Source organism: Lotus japonicus, chromosome 6 (assembly GCF_012489685.1).
Source record: "Lotus japonicus ecotype B-129 chromosome 6, LjGifu_v1.2".
In the NCBI taxonomy this organism is placed as follows: Eukaryota; Viridiplantae; Streptophyta; class Magnoliopsida; order Fabales; family Fabaceae; genus Lotus; species Lotus japonicus.
The window spans coordinates 1,661,503-1,688,665 of NC_080046.1; the positions used below are offsets into that span (position 1 = coordinate 1,661,503).

The following is a 27,163-nucleotide window of genomic DNA, read 5'->3' on the forward strand; positions in this document are numbered from 1 at the left end:
TCGCCTGATTAGTTTTCTTCATCTCTACTTCTGGCTTAGGTTTGCTTAATTCCTTATGATTAGAAATAGAAGATGATGTATGTTCGCTTAGTTCATATTAGGGCGTAAAAGATTCCTAATCGCTTAGTTTAGGAATCTGTGGATTAGTTATCGCTTAGTTAATTAATTCTCACGAACTAGGAAACTAATAACAAGAATTGACCTTTAGATACCCGTGATTGAGCAGCGATATACTGAACAAAGGGATTCGTCCGTCTTACTTATCATATTAATCTGTTTTTTTTACTCTCTGCTAATCTTTTGAACTGAATCACAAAACCCCCCCCATTGTGTGTGCGTTGTGCGTTCTTAATACTGAGTCTTTGTTGAAACGATAATCCTTGGGAAATGACCTAGGAGTCACTTCCTAGTTACTACAGTTTTCTAAATTAATTATTTGTATCAGGTACGACCTCGATCATCGATCCCATGCTCGGTGAAGACGTGTGGCTGCTTGGCAAGGTTCTGACCAGTTCTCTGGTGGGCTTTGGCCCTTTCAGGAACGTGATGCAAGCGATGTGGACGTCGCGCAACTGCCTGGAGATCCGCCATGTTGGGTCTAATCTTTTCTCCTTCAGATTCAAGAAAACCAAAGACAGGGATTTGGTGCTCAAGTCAGGTCCCTGGTTTTTCAACAGACATATGCTGGTCCTTAACAAGTATGATGTGAGCATTAACCCAGGTGAGGTTCCCATGTCTCAAGTGCCTTTCTGGGTGCAAGTGCATGGTTTTCCTTTCACATACCGTACGGAAACAGTGGCGAAGTCGCTGGCAAGATGTTTTGATGGTTTTCTCGATTGGGACAAGCGTAGGGATGGTGAGGGACTCCGAATCAGAGTATGGGTTAGCCTCAACAAACCTCTTCGTAAGGGGCAGATGGTGGCCGTGCCGGGGCGAGAACCGATCAAGGCGACCTTCAAGTACGAGAAGCTCTATGACTTTTGCTTTCGGTGTGGTCACTTTGACCATATTAACCGAGACTGTGGGCTACCCAAGCCCGCCGCCGGCGAACCTCTACGGTTTGGGGCATGGTCGCGGGCTTCCGGCGGGACTCGAGGGGGGCAGCGTGGTGCTCAACAAAGGGATAATGCAGCTGGGGTTGCCGCGGACAATGACAACCGCCAGCGACAGTGTGGCCGTCGTGGTGGTGTGCATGCCGGTGAAGTGAACGTGAACCATGGGATTGTGATTGAGGAGGGAAGGAAGGAGGCCGTCACGGTCAACAATGGCAAGGCTCCACTTGTGAATGATGAGAATGGTGACGAGGATTGGTTTGATGAGGAACAAGAGGATGAAAATGGTGATAATTATAAAGGTGTGTTGAGTGAGGAACTTGAGCATGAGGGAGGTAATATTATAGGCTTGACTATGAATGAAAGTGTTGGCAAGAATGATCTTCTGCTGAACCAGAGGAAGCGGCCAAGTGGGTCCTCTTCATCACTTGGTGTACGCGACACGGGGATTTCCCCACCTTTGAAGAGACAAAATTCAGTTGGATTGGGATTGGCGGCGACCGAGGAGCGGTCCCGCCCACCTCAATGAGGCTTTTGTCGTGGAACTGCCGCGGGCTTGGGAACCTGGAGGCAGTTAGGGCCTTGCGTGGGCTCATCCACTCACAAGCTCCCGATTTAGTCTTCCTCATGGAGACTAAGCTTTTTACTTTTGAAATGCAGAGGGATCGTGGGATGGGAGGACTCTCTAATATTTTTCCCGTCCAGTGTGGTCGAAACAGAGCAGGAGGCCTTTGTCTTTTATGGTGTTCAGAGGTGGAGGTAACAACAATTAATGCATCTTTACATCATATTTTATTTACTGTAGTCCATTCGGACCATGTGGCTGTGCCTATGCAGGTTTACGCAATTTATGGTTTCCCTGAGTTGCATCTAAAGGACAGAACCTGGGCGATGGTTCATTCAGTTCGGCCCATGGCGCCGATACCGTGGCTTTGTATTGGAGATTTTAATGATATACTTTCCCCGTCTGACAAGCTTGGGGGTGACCCGCCTGATCTAGGGCGTTTACAGGTCGCAACCCAAGCTTGTGCAGATTGTGGGCTTCAGAGGGTGGAATTTTCTGGTCCCTCCTTCACGTGGACTAATAACAGGGTTGGGCCAGGTAGAGTGGAGGAGCACTTGGATTATGCCTTAATTAATCAGGCTTGGGTGAACTTATGGCCAGTTTCTTATGTGTCCCATTTAATCAGACATCAATCGGATCATAATCCAGTAGTTCTTCATTGTGGGTCAAGAAGGACTGAGATTCAGCGGCATAGAACGAGAATGTTTAGGTTTGAGGAGGTATGGCTTGAAAGCGGAGAAGAGTGTGCAGAAATCATTTCTGAGGGGTGGAGAAACACAAATCATTCCATCCTCTCTCGGATTGAACAGGTTGGTCGCTCTCTTGACTCTTAGGGGCGGGGAAAGTATGGGGATCTACCTAAGAGGATAAAGGAGGCAAGAGCACTTCTGCAGAGGTTACAAGAGGATGTTCAAACTAAGCAAGTGGTGATGGCTACTAGAGAAGCAGGGAAAAATTTAGATGACTTGCTAAAACAGGAAGAGATAGCGTGGAGCCAGCGGTCGCGGGCTAACTGGTTAAAGCATGGTGATAGGAACACAAAATTTTTCCATTCCAAAGCGACCCAAAGGCGGAAGAGGAACCTGATTGAGGAGATTCAAGATGACAACAGAAGAAAGTTTGTGCGTGATGCAGACATTGCTAGAGTACTTACGAGTTACTTTCAGGAAATTTTTGCGACTTGTAACCCAGCTAGGATAGAGGAGGTGGCGGCCCTGGTTGATGGCAGAGTCACCGATGCTCACAAGAGGATCTTGTCGTCCCCCTTTACAAGGGAGGATGTGGAGGAGGATCTTTTTCAGATGCACCCAACCAAGGCTCCAGGTTTAGATGGCTTCCCGGCCCTCTTCTACCAGAAGTTTTGGCCCATTGTTGGGGATGATGTTTCCGAGTTCTGTTTACGAGTGCTTCAGGGAGATATATCACCAGGTATGGTTAATCAGACTTTAATTGTTCTTATACCAAAGGTTAAAAAAAGCAGTGTTTGCAAATCAATATAGGCTTATCAGTTTGTGCAATGTGATTTTTAAGATCATTTATTAAACCATTGTCAATCGTATGAAATTGATTTTGCATGATCTAATTAGTGAAGCTCAGAGTGCTTTTGTCCCAGGCAGATTAATAACAGATAATGCTTTAATTACCTTCAAATGCTTTCACTACATGAAGAAACGAATCTCAGGTCGTAACGGCATGATGACCCTTAAGCTTGATATGTCAAAAGCGTACGATAGGGTAGAGTGGCCCTTCTTGAGAAGTGTTCTCACTCACATGGGCTTCCCAGTACATTGGGTTAATTTAGTTATGAATTGTGTCAGTACAGTTAATTTTTCAGTTATGCTGAATGGGAATCCGCAACCGACTTTTGCACCCCATCGGGGTTTGCGACAAGGGGATCCTCTCTCCCCTTACTTATTTATCCTTTGTGGTGAAGCTTTTTCTGCTTTGATCCAGAAATCTATTTCTACATCTGCTTTGCATGGAATTAAAATTGCTCGTTCTGCACCTGTAATTTCCCATCTTTTGTTTGCAGATGATAGTGTTCTTTTTGCTCGGGCTACGGTTCAGGAAGCGGAGTGCATAAAAAACATTCTAGCAACCTATGAACGTGCCTCTGGGCAAAAAATTAATTTAGAGAAGTCTATGTTATCAGTTAGCCGAAATGTGCCAGATAACTGTTTTGTTGATTTACAACTTTTGTTGGGAGTAAAGGCTGTGGATAACTATGACAAGTATCTAGGTTTACCCACTATCATTGGGAAATCAAAGACTCAGATTTTCAGGTTTGTGAAAGAACGAGTGTGGAAAAAACTGAAGGGTTGGAAAGAGCAAACTCTCTCTCGAGCTGGAAGAGAGGTGTTGATAAAAGTTGTGGCGCAAGCAATCCCATCGTATGTGATGTCATGTTTCGTTTTACCTGATGGGTTGTGTGATGAGATTGAGAGCATGATTTCCAGGTTCTATTGGGGTGGAGACGCCTCCAAGCGTGGTATTCACTGGGTTAAATGGAAAACTATGTGTCAGGCCAAACATGTTGGAGGTCTTGGCTTTAGGGATTTCAAATCCTTTAATTTGGCCCTTGTGGCTAAGAATTGGTGGCGTATTTACAATTTCCCTGATTCCCTTCTTGGTAAGGTGTTCAAAAATGTCTACTTCTCCTCCGTTAGGATGGAGTGTGCTAAGAAAGGGTATCGACTGAGCTATGCATGGAGTAGCATATTAAAAACATCATCAATGATCCAGAAGGGTAGTTGTTGGAGGATTGGGGATGGATCTCGGGTTCGAATTTTGGAGGATAATTGGCTTGCTAATGGTCCTCCAGTGAATTTTAGGCAAGATGTGGTTGATGAGCTTGGCCTAGCCAAGGTTGCAGATCTCATGCTCCTAGGTAACGGTGGTTGGAATGTTCCTTTGATTGAGTGGACTTTTTACCCAGCTACAGCTGCTCGGATTATGTCTGTCCCTCTCCCTCTCCAGCCTGAGTCAGATCAGCTCTTTTGGTTAGGGACTGCAGACGGTTTATATTCAGTTAAAACAGGTTATGAGTTTCTTCAAGAGGTGGTAGCCCAGGATTCTCCCTCGACTTCTCTCTCACGGGGGCTTGATCAAACACTTTGGAAGCGGTTTTGGAAAGCACCTTCTATGCCCAGGGTTAGGGAGGTATCTTGGCGTGTGTGTACAGGTGCCCTTCCGGTGCGAACGAAGCTCCGCCAGAGAGGTGTGGATGTTGATTCAAGCTGCCCGTTGTGTGGCCTTGAGGAGGAAACAGTTGACCATCTGTTTCTTGGTTGCAATATTACTCGAGGTTGCTGGTTTGCAAGTCCCATGGGTGTTCGCGTGGATCCAGGTTTGACGATGGTGGATTTCTTGACTATGGTGATCCGGGACATGGATCTTGAGGTGGTGGCAAGCGTGCAACGTCTTTTGTTTGCTATTTGGGAGGCTAGGAACAAGTTTATTTTTGAGGAAAAGATGTTTTGCATTGCGGGGGTACTGGATCGTGTAGCTAGCTTGGTCAGCCAATCAACACTACCTTTCACTCTGGCTGCATCACATGAGAGGGGCAACTTGAAGAGGTGGTGGAGACCGGCAGAGAACATAGTCAAAGTGAACATGGACGCAACCGTTGGTCAGGACAGGTTTGCGGGTTTTGGTCTTGTTGCTAGAGATCATGCAGGTGAGGTTCTCGCAGCTGCAACAAAGTACCCCACTATGGTGCTTTCTCCTACAGTAGCGGAGGCCCTCAGCTTGCGGTGGGCGATGGATTTGGCTATTCAGCTAGGGTTCAGGAGAGTGCAGTTTGAGACTGATTGCTTGCTCTTACAACAGGCTTGGAAGAAAGTTTCTGGGAACTCTTATTTATTTTCCATTATTAAGGATTGTCATAAGTTAGTGGTGTTTTTTGATCATGTTGATCTTACTTTTGTGCGTAGGGAAGGAAACTTTTGTGCTGACTACCTTGTTAGGAACGCCTCTTCTTACCCAGACTCTGTTTGGATTGAGGAGGGGCCTCCGGGGTTGTCTAGTCTTTTGAGGGATGATGTATTGGCATCTATGCTGAATTCGATTTGATTTAATTTTATTTGGTTGTTGATTTAAAAAAAAAAAGGTAACCAAAAAAGAGAGGAATTAGCAAGAAAAAGTTTGACGGAAGGAATTAGCAAAAATTGATTTTGATGCTAATATATTGGCATATAATTAAGGTACATTGGGTTAGGATAAGAAAGCAGAGGCATGGTCAACCCAATTTCTTCTCCTAGCCATTTATTTTTGCTTAATTCATATATTAATTTTATTAATATCTCAAAGAAAGAATTGAACTCCCACTTCTTCACCCCACCAAAGCAGTGAAGAATTGAATTCATGGCCCAGCGCCACTCTCGCGTTGACGCCTATTCGTACAACCCCCTCATTCCCTATATATGCACATAACTAATTTTCTCTGTTTTTGACACCATCATCTTAGGCTTAACTAACTACTCATAGCTTCTCTTCTCTCTCTTCCTTCCTAAATTCATTTCCTATTCTCTCTCTATCCTTGTAACTTTCTTTTTTTATCATCTCATGCTTTCCTTCTTTTATCTTTATTAATATTGAACCCCATTTGCCTTAATTTTGTAATCATGCATTGTTCAAGTTGAGGAACAAAAGTGTAGGACATCACCAAATCATAACATTTAACACTTTTAAGTATATACAGACTTTTTTATTACATATATTTAACTTAACTTTCATTTGTGGTACTATATATACCTTCATTTGCCACCTTTCTCTGCAAGAGGATCACCATGCTGCAGGATGTTATCCACCCTCCAACACAGGCTGAGCAACTCCCCATTGTAATTTCCTTAAGCTTGTTTATTATCTTGGTTAATCTTAAATTTAATGTTGATGTATGTGTAGAGGCTAAGCCAACTTTATGACATGCATGCACCTTCTGAGTTATGAAATTGTGCAGAACTTTACAAGTGTTTAAGAAAGTGGATTTTTTAGGGACCAAGTAGTGGCAATATTGTTCTGTAATTATTTTCACCAGGAATAGCTCCTTTCCTGCACTGAATTAACTCTTTCTATGCAAGAATCATATCCTGAATAATGAATATGGCTTCTTCTTCTTCTTTTTGAATGTGTTGTATGTTTTCATCTTAATTTGTCTCTGAGGAGTCTGAACATTTCCTTTATTGGTAATATTCCTGGAGCTGGAAGCTAGGATTAGCTATTCTTGCAAATTCTTTTCCACAAAGCATCCATACACACAAGTTGTAGGAAAGAAGGTTTTCTCTCCTCTCTCTCTCTCTCTATATATGGTTGTTGAGAAGGGGACCTTGGCCCAACCCTTAAAAGTGGTTGCCATGTAACTAAGGTTAGGACCGAAATTCGAGTCCTGGAAATAGTCTCTTATGTAAAAAAAAACTAAAAAAAAATAAGCTAAGCCTGCTTATAATAAACCAAGTGATCAGACCCTTTTCTCAGACCTGCGCATAGCGGGCGCTTTCGTGCCCCAGGCTTAAAGAAAAAAAATTTATATGGTTGGTGAGTATAATGTTTCATTGACTGGCAAGAAGAAAGAATCAGAGACTCCCTGAGAGTGTGTAAGGGTTTGTTCTCTTGTGATATTATCCAATCCAAGACAATGGCCCTGCCACAAAAATGTCTTTTTCTGAGGGCAAAATCGTATATTTCATGTACCATTTCCGTGATAGTCAATTAAACATAGCTTTCAGTTCCTGCAGAATATATATCTCTTTGGGCTTCTAGTGTAAGCTTTGGCGGTTTGATATTCTTTATTGATCAGTTAGATAGGGAGAAGAAAAGACTTACTTAGTGTAATGACAAACAGTTCATGTTGATCACATAGACATAGCATTATGGGGTTCCTTTAAGTGGCTTTCAATTTCCATTTAAGGATCATAATTTCCACTTACTCAACAAAAATAACATAGCATGAGGTTCCTTCTTTGTTTTTTACCTTGTTGCATAGTTTCATTTCATATCATATCATTCTAACATGGGGTGCCTCAAATCAAAGCTTAGATGCACATCTCTTTCCACAATAAATAACCTGAAAAGGACATTACTCAATGGAGAACTTTTTCTATCTCTATTACTAAATATGGTCAAAGAGTGACTGGACTTTGCAACCAACCAGAGTTATATGTAGAATGCACTATTGGGACTTTGCAAATTAATTTATTTATTTCATTTTCTTCTGGACAATGAAGTCCTAGTCTTTGTGTAGGAGATACTGTTATATTATTTATCTAGCTTGTTTATCACTTTAGAATAACCACTATTGATGAAGACATGTACAAGTTAAAGTCTTAATTGATTAGAGAATATCAGCTTTTGAAATTTGAACATCTTTTCTGTTCTAAGTGATCAGATCAGACTCATGTCTATCAACAAAAAGGGAAGAATTAGATTCAGATTTCACAAAACCCATAACTAAAAAAAATTATAGAGAATCACGTTTCTAGCTTGGTTTATAAAGCAGTGTGTTTTGTTTGAATTATACTCAGCCTGTGTTTGGTTGTTTTAAGAAGAAATGTTGTTTACATTGTTTCTATGTCACACATTTCAGGACGAAATCTCGAGTCCAATTAGTGCGCGAATATTTGAGCTTTGTCATGACCCTGAATTGTTCCCGGAGTCAATTCAGAATTCTGAGGTTACCTCCAGCTCAAATTGTTGCCATGAAGAGAATTCCTCATATGCAGCTTTAGATGCAGACAATAAGATCAATAGTACTACTGAAACCAGCACCATCAATAACCAAAACACAACAAACAGCAATAACTTGTCTATTATCTTTGATTCCCAAGAAGAAATTGAAAATGACATATCTGCTTCCATTGACTTTTCATCATCTCCAGCTTTTGTTCTCCCCATCACAACAACTCAGCAGGAACAACAATTTGATTTCTCTTCAGCAGGTTCAGTTTTGAAGGGTCTCTCTTCTCAGTATCTCACTGATCCTGTGGTTGCTGCTGCACCTCTTGTTGGGGCCCCATTACCATCTGTTTTTGATGATGACTGCATATCTTCCATCCCTTCTTATCTCCCTCTTAACCCTTCATCTCCTTCTTGCTCTTATCTCAGTTCTGCCATGGGAGTTTACATGCCTGGGACCCTCAACACTGCTTTGTCTGCTGATAGTTCTGGGTTGTTTGGTGGGAGCATTCTACTGGGTTCTGAACTGCAGACACAAGAATTGGACTACCAGGGAGAAAATGGTGGAATATATTGTACAGATTCAATTCAGCATATGTTTAATCCACCAGACCTTCAGGTATGTGCAATATTCAAGTTTAGTTAAGTTTTCCTTTATAGCTTTAAGTTTTAGTTAACTGTTGTTAGTTGTTGAGAATTCTCACATTGAGTAGAGATATAGCTAAACAAGTCCTTATATAGAGTATAGTAATTCTCACCTCTAATAGTTTTATGATAAAGTTAGTCTTAACCCAAATTTTAAGAACAGTAAATGAACCAAATGAAAAAATTCATTCCCAATGTTCAGTGAATTGAATTCAGAAGTATGGAAACAGAAGTACAATGGCCAAAGAAACTTCTTGATGATGCTAAAGCATATTTGTTGTAATTCTATAAGGCTGAAGCAGTAAAGTTCTTAAAAAATTAGGTGAGGATTTTTCTGTGTTGAACTTTTAGGGAAGGTTCATGGTCCACAATATCTTAAGGTAAAATCTCATAGGTTCCCATATCCATTAAATAATAGCTAGCTATCAGTCCCTTTATAATGTCACCTGCATTAAAAAATAGAGTTTAAAATGTTTTTAGTCTCTGTAAAATTTATGAAAATCATTTTTGGACTCTTGCAAGAAGGAATAACCACTTTCAGCCCAAAAAAAAAAGGATAAAAGAGCAGAATCATTAGAAAGACACATTTCATTCATGGGTGGCTCTGTTCATGTATCTCTTTCTAGTTTCTACAGTCTAATAAAAAGTTAATACACAGTAATAATGAGTGGGCCAGGCATAATTCTACATCCTCTTTATGTTGAATAAGATATTGATCCTTAATTTGATAATTTCAATTTCTCTCACAGGCACTTGATGCTGAGAGTCAGAAACTGGTAGCTGGTGCTGGGAGTACTTCTGCCACTTTGGCACCAGAAATCTCACACTTGGAGGAATCTACCTTAAAGGTTGGAAAACTTTCTGTTGAGCAAAGGAAAGAAAAGATTCATAGATACATGAAGAAGAGAAATCAGAGAAATTTCAGCAAGAAAATCAAGGTACTTTTATGGTTCCTATATATCACATCAACCAAGTCTCATGCATATTCTGAAAATTCAACTAATGATACCAAAAAAAAATATAAAATATGCAGTATGCTTGCCGGAAAACTTTGGCAGATAGCAGACCCCGGGTCAGAGGGAGGTTTGCAAAGAATGATGACTTTGGAGAGACTCATAGACCAGCTTGTAGCAGTCATGAAGAAGATGATGAAGAAGTAAGATTCCCTTTGCACATTTATATCCGTTTGGAAATTTATCTTATAGCATAAGCTCTTGTGCATGTGTTAGACAGAACTTCAGTAAATAATAGCTTATCACATTTGTATGAGTTGTTTTGAGCTTAAATTCATAAGTTGCTCTGGTTCATTTATGAATAAGCCCTTAGGGTGCGTTTGGGTAAACAGCTTAAGGACGCGCTTATGACAATTAGCGGTTATTGCATAAGCGCTTATTCACAAGCTAATATGAGAAACTGAAATTCTTATTCGTAAGCTAATCTAAAGAGCTTATGAAAATAAGTTCTCAAAAACACTTACACAAACGTTTATGATATAAAATAAGTTTTTTCAAACGAAGCCTTAATTATACCTACCAATAACTTATTCATAACTTATTTCAATAAGTTTCTCAAATTAACTTATGAATAAACCCTTATGCAATCAACACTTATTGCTAACTGTTTAAGTAACTTGTTTGCCAAAATATACTCTTAATTGGTCACTGTTGTTCAACTTGCCTTAAAAAAAGGAAAAGAAAAATACTCTGCCACTTTTACATTTCAATTATTTGATGGCATAATTCCTCAATCCTTTATTCCTTCCATTTTGTACTTGCAGATAGTTGTGAAAGAAGATGATGATATGGTTGATTCCTCAGATATCTTTGCCCATATCAGTGGGGTGAACTCCTTCAAATGCAACTATTCCATCCACTCTTTGATTTGAATTAATTAATAGTTGGACTAGTATACATATTCTGTAGCTTCTTTAGATTTTTGCAGGGCCCTTTTCCATCCCGGGTTTCTGCTATCAGGGTTTGATAGCTTGAGGAAACTGAATAATTGGGGTCCAAATAATATACCAATAAGTGAGTTAGGAACACACAGAAACTAGAAACTGTATACATTTTTGCAGATATTGTCCTTTTCTATGTTGTAACTGGGAAGAAGTTTGTATTAATACATGAAAAATTCCAGTTTCCCCCAATATTGTTTAGCCCCTTAATTTCTATAATATTTAGGAACTTGCTTTTAAGTATTTTTACAGGAATTAGTTATCTTTTACTTGAACTACCAAACATGGTCTGTAGAAGCAAAGGAAAAAACAATTAATATTAGTTTTTGTTTGTAATGTTGTTTACGTGCGAAATAAACAACCGTAATTAAATGTATCTAATGAGCAATTTAGATGCTTTGATAAAGTCCTTTTTGGGTTCTTTTAAGGCTAGTATTCAATAAGCAATGAAACTATACATTTATTCGATTTTTTGAAAACGTTAGGTAGTGCTCAAGTTGAAAATAACTCATTATCTGTGATAACTTGAAGAAAGAATGCTCCGATGAGCAATGATCCAAGCGTGGCGATTTGAAAAGGTTTAAACACTTCATAAAGTGTTTAAGTTAACCTAATGAAATAGAAACAAAATATCAATAAAACTTCAGAAAGTAAATGAGAAAATAAGTTACAATTGGTTGAATGGAAGCATAAAACGAAATGAGATCATGTTTACATATAATTCTTAGCAGTCATTTATCGTAACTTGTAACCGTAGATATTAGGTGTTTTCGGATTGTTTAGTAGTAAAGATGTCCAACCCCTATTTCACATATAAACTCTTATTTACGGTGTTCATAAAATAATTGCTAATATAATCCTTTCAAGAATTCCTCGAATCTATTGGTTGCATCCTCAAGTCCAATAACCGACCCAAATTGTGGGTTTGTGCTCTTGAACATGGAGAAAGTGCTTATGAACGTGGGTGTGTCTATGACCAAAACTGCTCCTAACTAGTTACAACCTCGAGTAACCATGAAAACTGTCATATTGGCTTGGTTTGAAGCAGTTAGACTTGGTTAGATATTGAGATCTCCTTTGAACCTGGATTAGTGCTCCTCAAACATTTATTAATTAGATTAGATAGATAGATAATTATTTTAAAAATGCACTTAAATAAATTATACTACTATAATATAATATAATAAACATAGAGTTGGTTCGACCCGAAAGCACTAAGAGTTGGGCCGGGTATGGGCCATCCTGCAGGTATTTGATTAAAAAAAGACAAAATGAGAAATCTGAATCATTAGCTAGCGGTGACTGGCTTCAATTTCCTTTCTCTCGTTTCACTACACTCTTTTGCTCCAAAACCCAAAACCCTAGCTTTCTCCCTCTCGTTCCCACTCCCACCATGAATTGCTCCAGTAATTTCCTCTTCTTCTTCTGATTCTATGTTACATAATGCTCTTCTTTCATTCATTCAATTTGTAATTTTACTTTTTCTGATCTGTGTTGTTGTTGTTGTTGCAATTTGTGCAGTCTCCGGTGAGATTCCGGAAGAGCCCGTCGTGTCCAGGAACTCTGGTCTTCTCTTCGAGAAGCGTTTGATCGAGAGACACATATCGGTAATCTCACTCTCTTTCCCTCTCTCTTCGCATGTGTAAATCTATATTTTGCTGTTCAATTTGCTGAAAAGGCTAGAGGGAAAATGGGGAAAGTTTTGTAATTCTGCAATGGGGGTTCAGAAGCGAAGGACCCTTTTTGTGGGTGAATGTTTTTCCTTATTGCTCCTTTAAGCCCTGGGTTATGGAAATCAGGAGCCTCCCCAACTCAATGTTTGATTTTGAACTGCTTTTTTGTACCCATGAGTACTGCAATTTTGGATTCTGTTTATTTTCAACTCACTTTACTTTTAAACTGTTTTCTTTTCAAAAATAAGTTAAATAGGATAGGATAGGATAGGAGTGTGAAACAAAAAATGATATGGGCTAAATCTGTAATAATTTTATTACATATGTGCATATATTAGGAAGTATTGCAGCTTTGTTTTCTCTGTCTATGTTCTATTTTGAAGAATAAAAGACAGTGCCGGCATTTTATTAAAGAACAAAACAGTGTTTTATGCATGGTGATTTACTTAACATGTTTGATGTGGCTTTTTTACTCTGTATATGTTTTGGTTATGCCATTAGTGTTTCAGCAACTTTTGATGCAATCATTCATTGTTCGTGATGACGTTCTTAGGCTTGTCAATAATGTTCAATTTTGTTGATAAATGACTAGGGTTAGTATATGTTGGTTATGCAGTTAGTGTTTCAGCTGCTTTTGATGCTGTCATTTTTCATGATGATGTTCCTAGACTTGTAACTTGTCAATAATATGTTAATTATTACTAATCTGCTTTTGACACTTGGTGTTCCATTTTGTTGGAAAATGAGTAGGATTATGGGAAATGTCCAATTACTGGAGAACCACTTACTCTGGATGACATTGTACCAATCAAAACTGGCAAGGTATGGTGGATTTGTATCAGGTGTGGAGTTTATAAGCAGGCTACTCGAATCATATTTGCAGTAGTTCTTTGCTTTTCCAGAGTTCACATGCACTTTGCTGATTAAATCAGGATACTTTATCACGCAGATAGTGAAGCCCAGACCTGTGCAAGCAGCTAGCATCCCTGGCATGCTTGGAATGTTTCAAAATGTATGGAATTCAGGCTTTGAAGTATTACGTTTTTTATGTATGATGACTTTGCTTGAAACCGTTTATGCATATGCTTTGTATAATTGATTCAGGGGTTTGATAGTGGTTTCTGTTGATAAATAATTAGAAGAAATGCTTTGAAATATGTATTCTTCTTTATATCTTTGAAAAAAATCATGTAGTCCTCTTGTTATGATGAATTGTCTTGGTTAATTTATAGGAATGGGATGGGTTGATGCTATCAAATTTTGCATTGGAGCAACAATTGCACACCGCAAGGCAAGAGCTAAGTCATGCTCTATATCAGGTAAGAGTGACAAAATTATTGACTTGGTTCTGTCAATTGTGGAAGTTTGAAGCCTAAGAGTGATTCATATGAGTAGTTCCTGTACTTTTATAAGGTTCATCTTTGTTGTTAGATTCTATTGATCTCTTCGTGATTCGTAAGTATAAGTTTTCCATGCTCTTGAATTAATTTCCTATTAAGTGTCATGTTTTGGGATGTTGTAATGAAACCATGATGTGACATGTCAATATGTCATTTTTTGGAATGCCTATCACCAACTAGTTAATGGTTGGGTTGAAAGGTCAGCCCTTTTACATTCTCTAAAACTTACTGGTCTATTTCTTTTAGCTTTTTAGTTTCTCATTATGTCATGAAACTTTTCTATTTGAGATTTACTTTCGAATATTTTAGATAGGTAGTGTGAATTTGTCTTTTGTTTGCGAGGACTTCTTCATATATGAAGGTTTAAACCTTTGGCATCTCATAGAATAGTCAAAATCAGTTTAAGCTGTTGTAAATTATTTGACTAATGGAAATTGAGACATTTGTAGTTGATGTCAATTTATAATTGGACTGTTTCTCATCAAGGATAAATTGTTCAGAACAAGAGAAATGTAGGGAGTTATCAGATATATTGCTGTCAAGCTATTTTATTATTTTTATTTGACTTATTAAGTTATTATGCATTAATATTTTCTTTTTTTCTTCAACTTTGTAATCCTTTGATTATCTATTTGACAAGATCATTTAGGCCCAGTTTGGAAGAGCTTATTTGAGCTTATCTGATAGCATAAGCTCTTGTGCAAGTGTTTGGAAGAGCTTGTGCAAACAGCTTATGGCCTAGCATAAGCTGTTTTGAGCTTATTTACATAAGCTACTCAGGATAGCTTATGAAAAAGAGCTTAAGCTTATCTGTAGCTTATTCTCAATTTATTTCAATAAATTTTTAAAAATAGCTTATTTCATAAGCGCTTAATTAAGCTGTTTTTCCAACGGGGACTTAGTTGATATTAATTTCAGAATGTTATAAGTAGTTTGTTTTCCATGTCAGAGCTGCAGTTATATGTTTTAGTTTTAATCTGTAGCATGATGCTGCTTGCCGCGTGATTGCAAGACTTAAAAAGGAAAGAGATGAAGCTAGGTCTCTACTTGCACAGGCAGAAAGGCAGTTCCCTATTTCTACACCAAATGCCATAACAGCCCCTGTCCTAAGCAATGGGAAAAGAGGTTTTTCATGTTATCATTTTGTTGATTTTTCTGTTCTCTGTTTTTCAACCTTGCAAATCTCTTTTTATATAATTTTGAATCCGGGCTTATTGGAGCTTATCTACTAGAAAATGCACTAAATAAGCTCCAATAAGCGCTCTTTGGTTTGCATCCAAACATGTAGTAATAACTAATAATTGGTTCTTTCAACAATTTCCCCATTTCTATTAATTCTTGCTTTTTCTTGCAATTGCGCATTTCAACTATTCTTTTTACTTTTTAGCTGCTGAGGATGAGGAGCTGGCACCTAGTGCGAAGAGAATACATCCTGGAATATCTAAAATCATAATTGATGAGCTAACAGACTGCAACGCTGCTCTTTCACAGCAGAGGAAAAAGCGCCAGGTATTTTCTGTGATAATAGAAAAGTCTTGATTTGTTCAACGCCATTATTTAACGTAGCTGCTATTTGGCATAATTGGAGTATTTCTTTGATGCTACTGTTTGTAAATTTTGATCTTTTCACTTTGTGCATGTTCTTCTCTGATTTGTTTCAGATTCCTGCAACTTTGGCTCCTGTTGACGCTCTGGAGACATACACCCAAATATCTAGTCATCCCTTTCACAAAACTAACAAACAAGGCATTATATGTCTTGATATCCTTTATTCTAAGGTATTGCATTTAATATCTATAAATTGGTTTCGGAAATATGCTATAAGGCAGCATTTTTTTACTGGAAAACTTAATGGCTTCTGATAGAGGGTCATCTCATTTTCTGTTTGACAGGACCTAATTGCAACTGGAGGTGTTGATACAAATGCTGTTATTTTTGACCGACCATCAGGACAAATACTAGCTACACTCAGCGGTCACTCCAAAAAGGTCTCATTTTAGTTGGAACTGCTGGACTCGTTTTTCTTTAAAATCATATTGCTGACTTTACATATTTTTGGTAGGTAACCAGTGTGAAGTTTGTAGCTCAGGGCGATTCACTCTTAACTAGTTCAGCAGATAAGGTAGAGTGCTATCCCTTTCTATTCATTCATTGCTTCGAGGTTGGAAGGATTTTATTTGACCATCCTCTTTTACCCAATAGTGGACATTGTAGAGCTTGTCTATCCATGCATGGTGACATTCCTTTTTCCAGACACTGAACCTTTCATGTAATCTTTGAATTCATAATTCACTCTCCTCATTGAATTCATAATTCACTCTCCTGTAATTTATGTTGCATTTTGTTCTCGTAATGGGTATTTTATTTTCAATGTTTGTCTCAGTTGGTCAACTTAAAATGGTGTATGAGTTGCAAAAATAAATTCAAAAGCACATGGAACCCTGGAAAGATGTAGTTTAGTAATGTTAAGTGATAATACTGATAGTTGTAGTTGTAATTATCCAATTTGATTCAAGGTCTTAAACTACTTTTTCTATTTGGCTTTTCAAGACAAAACCCTTAAGATATTTTTCGTGTCTATTAAATGTGCTCCTGTCTGCTTAGTGTTGTCAAACTCGGCAACTTCTGAAATGAGCCGGTCAAGTGTTCAACTTTTATAATATTGCAAGTTGCCATTTTCATTTTGCTTTTTCCAGTGATCAGTATTCTTTTTACTTCATATTGCAGACAGTACGTTTGTGGCAAGGGTCAGATGATGGTAACTATAACTGCAGGCATATATTGAGGGATCATACAGCTGAGGTAAATCAATCTAAAGCTACCCTATTGCTGTCCCTAATCTGTTATTATTTGATCTATTACCATCCTCAGTTTTTCTCTCTTTGTTATTGGTTTGTTCTGCAAAAATGAGCTGGTAGATTTTTCTCTTCCATTTATTTGAAGATAAAAAATTCAATAATTTCCATTGGTGAAATTGAGGCATACCTTCATGAGTTTTATTGTAAATTATCAAGTGATGAGGGATCGAGGGCATGATGAATAATTGTACATTCTTCCAGTGGCTTAACATTTATTATAAAGCTTCTTGATTGGGATTATTTGTTTTTTTTTTCAATAATTCTATCTCTATTCTTCTTCAACTTCATACTTTTCTCCTGCATGCTAATGATAATCTTGTTGGCCTGGTATTAAATTTTACATGCGGGCTGATATCATGCTCTCTTTGATGGTTTTAACTTTTAATCTATTTTGTGCTTAATGAGTTTTATTGTATATTATCAAGTGAGGAGGGATTGAGGGCATGATGTATTGCTTGCACATTCTTCCAGTAGCTTAACATTCATTATAAAAGCTTCTTGATTGGGATCAAGGTTGTTAGACTCGAGAGTCTATGAAGACTCGTTTAGTGTAGGTAGACTCGACGTCGAGTCGACTCTTAAGAGTCTACCAAAAATGAAAAAATACTTAATATAACCTGTCATAGTGTGCAAAGATAACCTACTAGGACCATCAAAGAGGCATTAACCAAATAAATTCAACATCCAACTTCATTATAAAGCGAAGTTCAACAAAGTACATAAATGATTAAGTACCGCACCATAAGTTCTTTGAAACTAAGAGCAAAATTAAAACAAGAGTGCATAAGAACTGAGAGTGAGAAGAACAGCCACTCAAAAGGGAAGACAAGAACCAGGGACTCACTCTTTGTTCAAACAACCAGTGCTCGATGCAAGCAGTTCGTAAACTCTCAGCGGAGGCGGAGGCTCCCTCTCAGGTGAGGGTAAGACCTGATTCAGAGTGGGTTTATAGAGAAAAAATGAAGGAAAAAACCCAAATTACCCCTTCCTATTTGGGGATATAGGTGCCCAGACTCTTCAACTCGCTGTAGACTCGCGAGTCTACACAAGTTTGCTCGGGTAAAGGAATTTTCGAGTTTGAAGGCGTGATCACTTGTTTTGTGGAGGTAGAATCAAGTTAACTCGTGAGTCTGACAACAATGATTGGGATTATTTGATGTTTTTCAATAATTCGATCTCTATTCTTCTTCAACTTCATACTTCTCTCCTACATGCCAATGATAATCTTGCAGGCCTGGTATTAAATTTTACATGTGGGCTGATATCATGCTCTCTCTGTGACAATGGTTTTAATCTACTTGAGTGGCATATGGGTCCTTTTTGTACTACTGGATGGGATGAGAGTGAAAAGGAATAGAAAGTTGTTATCTTATCCTAACCCAACCTCCTGTCAAGTTTTATATGTGATGGGCAGTAAGGATAAGGGATAAGGTTTAGTTATCATATTCTGTCAGCGCAACAACAACTGCTTAGAATAGGATGTGATTACTTTATGGAATCGTGACTTTTTATCGTCCTTGAAAACATAATGAGAACAGTTTATTCATTTGTCTAGCCTCTGTTACTCCATAGTTCACCCTTATTACACATCTGCAATTGTTCTTTCACTTCATAAGAATTTAGGTCGTGTTTATTTGAGGTTATATCTTATAGCATAAGCACTATGCTAGTTTTTTGGGTAAGCTTGTGGACAGCGAACATTCTTGGTAGGAGAGATTTTAGTCTCTAGGAGACTAGGAGTAAATTGCTGTATGTATGTTATTTGGGTTCAGTTATACATATTTTATCAGTTTATTTCTGGTGCTCTATCACAGTTGCTTGTTTTCAGTTGAGTACATCTTCTATAATTTGGTGCTCTTTGGTTTGATATATAGTATCCAAATAAATCATAAAATTTGCTGTGTATGAAACTATACATCTTAGACCAATGAAATAGTATTTCATATGTTGCAAAGTCCCATATGAATGCCTTTATGATTGTTGATCTTAACTATCTGAGGGCAATGTTTCTTTAAAATCTATAATTTTTCTTTATCCTTGCCTTTTATCGTTGTCTCATTTATGCTCTCTACTGTCTGTTGTGATGCAAAATGGTCTGTGTTTCCTTTTTTCAGGTGCAAGCTGTCACCGTCCATGCCACCAATAATTACTTTGTGACTGCTTCGCTTGATGGCACTTGGTGCTTTTATGAACTGTCGTCAGGGACATGTCTCACTCAGGTCAGATCTCTTGTTTTCTCTGTATGGTTGGTTGCAGAGAAAACTCACCTATATTTGGATGAAGCACTTTTCTCTTCTTTTTTTTTGTTAAGAGTCACTTGTAAGGATTCTCGGGATTAGTTTCATAGATGTTTCTGAATAATGTAGAAATTTAGTTTCTTTGAACATTTTGCAACTTCATTCCTTCCTAGATAAGTTCTGAATCAGACAATTACTGATTTGTATTGTGTAGGTTTCGGACCCTTCTGGTTCTTCTGCAGGCTATACAGCTGCAGCTTTTCATCCTGATGGTCTCATTCTTGGAACTGGCACAACTGATTCTATTGTTAAGATCTGGGATGTGAAAAGTCAGGTATGCATTCTTTTTACTTTATTTATAATTCAATTAATATTTTATTCTATTCCAAATTTATTTGCTTTTTACCTTGTATTTGTTGCAGGCAAATGTTGCTAAGTTTGATGGACATGTAGGGCATGTGAATGCCATATCTTTTTCCGAGAATGGATACTACCTTGCGGTATGTGAAAATATAATCAGTAAAAAAAGTAGGATGATTGTTAATACAGCATGCTTATTGTATCTTCAAATTTGTAGACTGCAGCTCATGATGGTGTGAAGCTTTGGGATCTACGTAAATTGAAGAACTTCCGTAATTTCGCTCCATATGACTCAGAAACTCCGACGAACTCCGGTATTCATTTTCACTTATTCTTAATGGTCCTCTTATTGACAGTAAAAAGTTAAGAAAGGCCTTTATCTAACTCTGCATCTTGCAGTGGAGTTCGACCACAGTGGATCCTACATTGCAATTGCAGGCTCTGATGTAAGGTGAGGAGTGCTGTCCTGAACTGGATTTGTTTGATGGTTTCAGAATGTTGCTGGAAATCTACTCATCTTATTCTGTTTTCCATCCTCTTCCATTAGTCTCTCTTGAACTGATTCCTTATGCTTGTTAATTTGTGCAGAATTCACCAAGTTGCAAATGTGAAATCTGAATGGAACATTATCAAAACTTTTCCTGATTTATCTGGAACAGGTTCTTTCTTATTTTTCCTCTCGTGTATCGTTTTTTCATGCCTAGTATTTCATTGACGCACAGCTTCTAAGACGCTGTTTGATTCTTTCCAGGGAAGGCAACGTGTGTCAAATTTGGTCCTGATTCAAAATATGTGGCGGTTGGATCAATGGACCGAAATCTTAGAATATTTGGCTTGCCTGGTGAAGATGATGTTCCTGCTGAGTCATAATGTGCCTCAGTTGCTTAGCATCAAAGTCCTTTCCTCTGGTGTGACAGTTGCTGCTGCTATTGATGAGTTGGAGAAGTAAATGAAAGTTTTGGTTTATTTGATTATTCAGTTTGGTTCTTTACATACCATAATGTATGTGGGATGGAGCAAATATACTTGAGGCTTTCTGCAGCAACATTACTGTGGCTTGACCTGATCAGCTGACCTGGATGACAAGCTGCAATGCTTGAAATATCTTCAAAACCTAAGAGCTTGTATTATGAGTAGATAATTTTGTAATGTTATTACTTACTATTTAGACAATATATTTGTTAGCCATTACTCTGGAAGTCTATATGGTTGTAGCTCATTCTTGTGTTTGGTGGATTTATTAGACAATAGACTGTTTAATTTGGGCAATTGACATCATTAAAAGACATACTCTCCCTCCGTTCCTTTTTCTATAAGAATCAAATAACTTTGCACTCCCCTTAAGAAAGTATGTTTTTTGCATTAAATTTGCTCTCAAATGTTGAATTTTCAAAGCCATCCTTAACATACTTATTTTTAATCTCTTTCCACCATTAATACATTTCCATATTTTTACAATTGAATAGGGGTAAAATTGTGAAAAGATAATTAATGACAGTTTTATCTGGTTCTTATAGAAAGGAACAATTTTCACCCCCCCTTTTGGTTCTTATATAAAGGAACAGAGGGAGTATTTAAGTACTTTTTTCCTACTACAGGAGAATAGGAGATCATGCATACTTTAGTAGTAACTTGGATGGCGATGACATGTCCCTAATTGCCTTTAGAACATGACAGATATAAAACGTGTCCTGTTTAATCTTAGGTCTATTTTATTATTTGTAATATGGTAGGACATAAAGTTTGTAGCATGAAATAAAGAGAACAAAATAGAAATTTTAATTTTGATTTTTTCTATTGGTGTTTCAAACTTTGGCGAGTTTGGATCAGCGTCAGAATTATTATGAAAATGATATTTTTTGAACAATTCGTGATCATAAAAGATCATTAAAAGTTAATTTCTTCATATGTTTGAGTATTTATGAAATGTTACTTTTTTAGGATAATGCAAAATACCTATATGTGAGGGTTAGAATGTAAAGAGTGTTGAGAAAGATTGATCGTGAAAAAGCTCTACTAGGGCTTTGGAAGGGATGTATTTGCACGTGGAGGGCTCATGAGAGGAGGAGATGAGAGGAGGATGGTAAGCATTTAGTGGAGAATTGATGGTATAAGGAAGAGGAAGAGGAAGAGGAAGAGAGGGACTTTGATTCCGGAAATCTCATTGTCAAAAGGAAGAGTTTGATGTGGTGTAGACCTTGGAAACAAGCTTTGGTTGTGAAGTTGTTAGGTTTAAATGTTTCGATGTGCGTTATGTAAACCCAGCCTATCATATTGTAGGAGGTCCGTGGTAACATCAAGATTGTTGACATGCCTCATGGTTACTTCTTGGTGCACTTTGATGATAAAGCTCTTTCCCGTAGTCTTTGCCTTGATTTTTATCCTCTCCAAGAGAGAGTGAGGTGATTCTTCCAACCCTGAGTGAAAGCATTAGAGTTTGGGTTGTTATCAAAAGATCTCATTGCTTTCACATCTTCATCAAACTCTTTTTTAGTAGTTTCTCTTTTGCAAGCCCCTGCATTGCTATTGCATCCAATTGTTGAGACAACTACTTGTTGGATTAAGCCACTTGCTTGTTAGAGGAAAGCATAGCATCAAATGCTTCAACCTCGTGAATCCTTTCCCATTTTGTCTTTCGTTTAGTGAAGTAACTACCAATGTAGCCATTTTAGTAATAAGCTCAAACCCCTCTTGGGTAGGTAGTGCACCAAAGGCTCTATTGGTTGCTGCTTCCAAATTGTCTCTTGCATAATTAGAGATTCCACCATAAAAAATTCTATTTCATTAGCAAGAGAAAAATTATGTTAAGGGCATTTCCTCAAGAGTCCCTTAAAACGCTCTAATGCCTCATACAATTTTTTACTCTCAAGCTAAACAAATGAATTAATATCACTCTTCATCATCCTCGTACGGGAGTAGGGGAAGAACTTTGTAACAAATTTTCCAACCAAGTCTTCCCATGTTAGAATGCTCCCCTAAGGTTGAACCTACAACCAATCTTCATTCTTATGTCTTAGATAAAAAAAAAAAGGAATAGACTCATGATGATAGCCTCCTTAGAAAAATTGTTCATCATCAATGTGTTGCAGTTTCTCTGATGAACCTCTTGAGATGAACATGAGGATCTTCAGTAGCACCTCCACCAAACTGGTGTGCGCTCACAAGTGTGATGAAAGCAAGCTTCAACTATAAGTTGTTTGCATTGATAGGAGATGGAACCATGTTTCCCTCATAATCATAATTCATTTGAGGGGAAGTAAGACCCCTCAAAGATCTCATGGAATTTTGCGCTTCAAATTCAATCATTCTTGCATCCACCTTAGCCCGTAATCGATCATCAAATTCAGCTCAGAGCCTCACCTCAATCTCATCTGGCGTTTCAGCCATTTGTTAGCTTGTACTCTTCTTTTTTGTTATGCGAGAAGGGTATGGAAGGTGCATTCGATTTCTAGATCAAACAATATTGAACTCAGATGAACTGTATCTCGCATACACTAGTAAACAAGAGTCAGTAACACTTGCACACAACCAAAACAAAATAGACAAATAAAAAAATCCTAAGCAACATTATTTAGCTTCAATTGATATAAACAAAGGAACCGACAACCACGCCAAAAACTTGATAACTACTAGGCAAGTATACAAACTTGTTATCTAGTAATAAAAGATATCGAACACGAGGATTTTGTGTGTGTGTGTGTGAACTTAGTTTTGAATGCCTCAAGTGAGCCCTATTAGGGCTTCAACCTGGAACGTTGGGGGTTGTGGTAGATCAAAAAGAGAGCATAGTAGTCGAAGGAGAGGGGAGGGGTAGTAGAGGCAGTGTGTATTTTGTGTTCATTGATGGAATCGGGGATCATTTGACATATCTGAGTCTGAAGAGGGAGGAGCGGGGCTTTGGGAAGGTGATGGAGGTGTTTCTGTAGAGGAGAAAGAAGCAGGGAAGGAGCTCGAGATTTCGTTTTGTTCGCTTCAAGTATAAACAGGATGCTGAGAAAGCTATCGAGTGTTTAGATGGAGCAAAAAATTCAGAGTTGTTTGCTCAATACAAACATGACCCGGTTTGGCAGGGAAGCGGTGATAGGACCTGCTAAGATGCGAAAGGAATGGAGGGTAAAATCGAAGATGATGCGAGCACCGAAACAGGTTTGGAAAGTAAAGCAACTGAAAGTGCAACAGGTTACAGGTACATCTCAAAGGGTGTGCAGAAGTGGATTTCCAAAAGAATAAGAATACAGCCTTGGCGGTGGATTTTTTGGCAGTTAGGATGCTAGGTGAGGTCTATACATTGGAGGTTGTGCGAGATTTTCTATCTGTTAATGGGTTGGGGATGACCTTTGTCTTTCCCTTAAAGAGGCGGGAGGTGATTTTGGGATTTGAGTCCAACGGAGGGATGCTTGAGCGTATTGATGATGGGTTTCTACTTCAGATGTTTAGTGCAGTTGAGCCATGCTCGAAGTCAACATGTGCGAGGAGTTTTTTTACCGTGGTTGAGTCTTCTGAAGGTTCTAGTGCATGTGTTGGGGTACGAGTTCTTTGAGGCGGTGGTGTCATCTTTTGGAAGATTAGTGTGTATGAACGACTACACTAGGGATAAAAGTCATTTGGGAGTGGTGAGGGTTTTTGTTGAGGTTCAAGAGCCTTTTTTGTCGGGGAAGGAGGTGGCGTGCAGATATATGGAATGATATCAATGGTATCTAGGGTTCCTGGGCAGCTCGTGGGGTTTCTTCGTGCAAGGAGGTTTGTTTCCATGGAGGCAGAGGAGGGATCTAGTAGTGGTAACGAAGGAGCTTCAGTGGGCTCCTATCTTCAGTGGTGGAGAGACAACAGGCTAGGATGGTGGAAAACCATGTGCAAACGTTACAAGACAAGGTGCAAGATTTGTTGGAAGCTAGTTATAGCCAAAGAGAGATTTTAGGGCTACCATGCTTTCAAAATTTGAATTTAAACCTTACCCTTATGTGGTGAGTCAGCGGGTGACGTGTAAGATGGGGTATTTTGATAATTTGGATAACTTGCTTCAAGGGAACATAGATTGGGTCCATTTCCACTCTAGTGTTTGCACAAGCCAGTGGGCAGCTAATGCGATGGAGATATTTTTAGTAGAGTCATCAGGGCTGGGGGTAGTGAACTGCAGTTGTTGTTTGAGCCAAGAATTATCAAGAGATTCACTTGAAATGCCAGGATATTGGTCTAGCACACTCTCGGGTGGGGGATATTGAAGGACCAGGGTGTGTGTGGAAAAGGTTTGTAACCATGATGCTGGAGAGGAGGATTTTTGCGTGCATGATGAATATCCTCTAGCTCCTACGACAGACCAACATAAACTAAGTCTTTTGGAGGATAGGACAAAGAAGAAGCTGAGGAGACTTAAGAAGGAAACGTTGCCTGAGAAGCCTCTGGTTGCGAAGAGGTCAAAGGGGAGGCAGCGAAAGAAAGAAGGAGTATCTGGAGTCCTAGAGAAGATGCAATAGAAGCTGGTGTCATGGGGATCGAAGTTCATGACCTTGAGTGGGAAACTGGTGATGTTGCGTGTTGAAGGTAGTACCATACCTTTATCTCATATGGCCTTGTATAGAGCCCCGGTTGGGGTGGTGGCGAATATGGAGAAGCTTATGGGGACTTGTTGGAGGGGAGAGAAGTGTATCTTGGGTTACTTTGGTTGATGTTTGAAAAGGTTCTTAGCTTGGGGGTTTCGGTATGGGGTTTCTCGGTATTCAAAATCGTGCTATGTTATTAGTGGGTGTGTAGGTTTGGTCCGGAGCAGGATGCGTTGTTGAGGCGTGTCGTGAGTGCCAAATATGTGGTTGAGGAAAGGGCTCTGGTGTTGTACATGATACAGGATCAATTTCAGAAGGCATCTGTGTACCGATATGATATAATGCAGGTTTTGGGAGAGGACTATATCGTTCCGCGCACGTTTCGGGATTCTTGCTTCTTTTGCTTAGAGACTGGGACGAGGATAAGCTTCTAGCATGATCCGTGGGTGACAGTGGCACCACTGCAACAGGTGTACACGAGGATGTTGGAAGCTTTGTCGGTCAGAGATGGAGTTAGGATTGGCGGTTTGGATGACCTTTCTTTGTTTGAGAGTATGATTGTTTAATGTGTTCTACCAAAAACTTGATGTGGTGGTGCCGAGCTCCCTAGGAGATGCATTGCTATGGTTAGGAGACTCAAATGGGGAGCTCACAGTGAAAGGGATCTGTCATAAGGTGGAGCCAGTGCTCTTTGGGCCGTTGCCGTGGGTGATTTCAACAAACTTAAGGAGAATGGTGCCGCCAAAGGTAGCTTTGTTCACGTGGTAGGCGGTGGGGAAGAAGATGGCGGTTTTGGAGAATCTATTGCGGCGGAGGATTGAGGTGGATGATGATGGTCTATGTGTTATATGTAGGAATAATGTTGAAACGGTGTCACACCCGTTATGCCATTATTCTTTTGCGACGCAGTTGTGGAATATGGTGATGGAAAGGGAGGGTGTGCTATGGTGATCAATATGGTTAGCTCGTAATGATACCATTTTTCAAAATTTCATTAGCTAGTAACCTTGCAAATGAAGCGCATTCTATATAATCAGTTGTTTACCGCTTAATGTTAGCACAAACAGCAAGAGAGTAAATCATTGTTGACAGCGAAGTATATACTACACTTGAAAAAAATACTTTGTAAAATGAAAATTGAATTATCATAGTTAATCCAATTTTGATTTGGTTTCATATTTTTGAAATTCTTACTAATTCTTAACTTATCCAAGTAAAATAAAGTTAATTTTTTAATTGAATCATCAAGTTAAAAACTAAAATAAACAATTATTAATCTTAAGTTTATATTTCCATGTATAATTGTATAAAATATTATATAAATTTATTTGTTTTTATTCTAGATATAAATTTATTTGTTCTTCAATAATTTAGTATAATAACAAGTTTTTGTGAAGCAAGTTCGAGTCGTAAGACCATATGCAATGGTGAGTTGAGAGAGATGTTGAGAGTTGTTGAGGGTTTGTTGAGGATGAGGTGAAGGAGTGAGATGTTCAGAGTGTTCAACAAAGTTGAGAGGGGTGCTTGGTGCCACGTGGCGGCTTCTGAATGGTGGAGAGGAGAGAGAAGGCCGGAGAGAGAATCTGAGTGGGGATTTTTTGTTTTTAAAAATTTTAAACTGAATTATCTTGTTGAAAAAAAAAATTGAAAATTTTTTTAACCAAAATTCATAACTTTTTTTCCTCTATAAATAGAGACTTGGTTCGTTTAATTTGGACACAGAAAAAAAAACCAATTTTTTCACCATCTTATTATCTTTCCTCTATAAATTATTGTGTGCTTAGTTTGGGATCCCCCTAATATGCACAAGTTTTTTTGTTGTGTAACTTTACACAACCATAAAATTGTCTCTTTTGCCCCTGCTTAAAAAAGTAATCCCATCTTCATCCTTCCCATCATCTTCATCATCTTTAACCCAAAACATCCCAGATTCATCCCACCCAAATTCATATTAAAAAAAAAACATAATTTCATCTTCATCATCACCATTCATCTTCTTCTTCTCCTTCATCATCATCACCATTCATCATCAACCCACATCCACAAACCCCACCCAAACCCAGATTCCGAAACATCCAATATTCTTTTCCAAATTCATTCATGTTTATCTCCCTCACCACTCACATCTTTCTCTGATTTTTTTTTCTCCTGCAGCAACATCACCATTTTCTTCTTTCTTCTTAAGTTGAGAACCACCCCTACCACCATGA

The 27,163-nt window shown here is 38.5% G+C and overlaps 2 protein-coding genes and 1 non-coding gene across 3 annotated transcripts; all 3 read left to right on the forward strand.

Moving 5' to 3' along the window:
- Window positions 1-6,147: 6,147 nt before the first annotated feature.
- On the forward strand, window positions 6,148-11,077 carry LOC130722666 (two-component response regulator-like PRR1). Its single transcript, XM_057573475.1, has 5 exons — window positions 6,148-6,455; window positions 8,198-8,905; window positions 9,681-9,869; window positions 9,965-10,087; window positions 10,709-11,077. Exons 1-5 carry the CDS (start codon window positions 6,405-6,407, stop codon window positions 10,814-10,816), a joined length of 1,179 nt encoding a protein of 392 aa, XP_057429458.1. The 5' UTR covers window positions 6,148-6,404; the 3' UTR covers window positions 10,817-11,077.
- Window positions 11,078-12,173: 1,096 nt separating this feature from the next.
- On the forward strand, window positions 12,174-20,701 carry LOC130722665 (pre-mRNA-processing factor 19 homolog 2). Its single transcript, XM_057573474.1, has 18 exons — window positions 12,174-12,291; window positions 12,407-12,492; window positions 13,309-13,380; window positions 13,508-13,570; window positions 13,791-13,877; window positions 14,942-15,083; window positions 15,346-15,467; window positions 15,620-15,736; window positions 15,851-15,946; window positions 16,021-16,080; window positions 16,686-16,760; window positions 18,931-19,035; window positions 19,268-19,387; window positions 19,476-19,553; window positions 19,631-19,727; window positions 19,813-19,864; window positions 20,002-20,072; window positions 20,165-20,701. The coding sequence occupies exons 1-18, from the start codon at window positions 12,279-12,281 to the stop codon at window positions 20,281-20,283; spliced, it is 1,575 nt and encodes a 524-aa protein (XP_057429457.1). The 5' UTR covers window positions 12,174-12,278; the 3' UTR covers window positions 20,284-20,701.
- A 1,508-nt stretch (window positions 20,702-22,209) lies between these two features.
- Window positions 22,210-22,316, forward strand: LOC130727104 (small nucleolar RNA R71). The gene has a single exon (XR_009015141.1). It is a non-coding gene; the product is annotated as a small nucleolar RNA R71 (small nucleolar RNA).
- Window positions 22,317-27,163: the final 4,847 nt, after the last annotated feature.

Bases quoted from the DNA above. Each gene is read 5' to 3' on its own strand.
- LOC130722666 (XM_057573475.1), top strand. From the start codon at position 6,405: ATGCTGCAGGATGTTATCCACCCTCCAACACAGGCTGAGCAACTCCCC. The intron at 6,456-8,197 runs GTAATTTCCTTA...CACACATTTCAG, and splicing joins AGGCTGAGCAACTCCCCATT to GACGAAATCTCGAGTCCAAT. The intron at 9,870-9,964 runs GTACTTTTATGG...TAAAATATGCAG, and splicing joins ATTTCAGCAAGAAAATCAAG to TATGCTTGCCGGAAAACTTT.
- LOC130722665 (XM_057573474.1), top strand. The intron at 13,878-14,941 runs GTAAGAGTGACA...TTTAATCTGTAG, and splicing joins TAAGTCATGCTCTATATCAG to CATGATGCTGCTTGCCGCGT. The intron at 15,737-15,850 runs GTATTGCATTTA...TCTGTTTGACAG, and splicing joins TTGATATCCTTTATTCTAAG to GACCTAATTGCAACTGGAGG.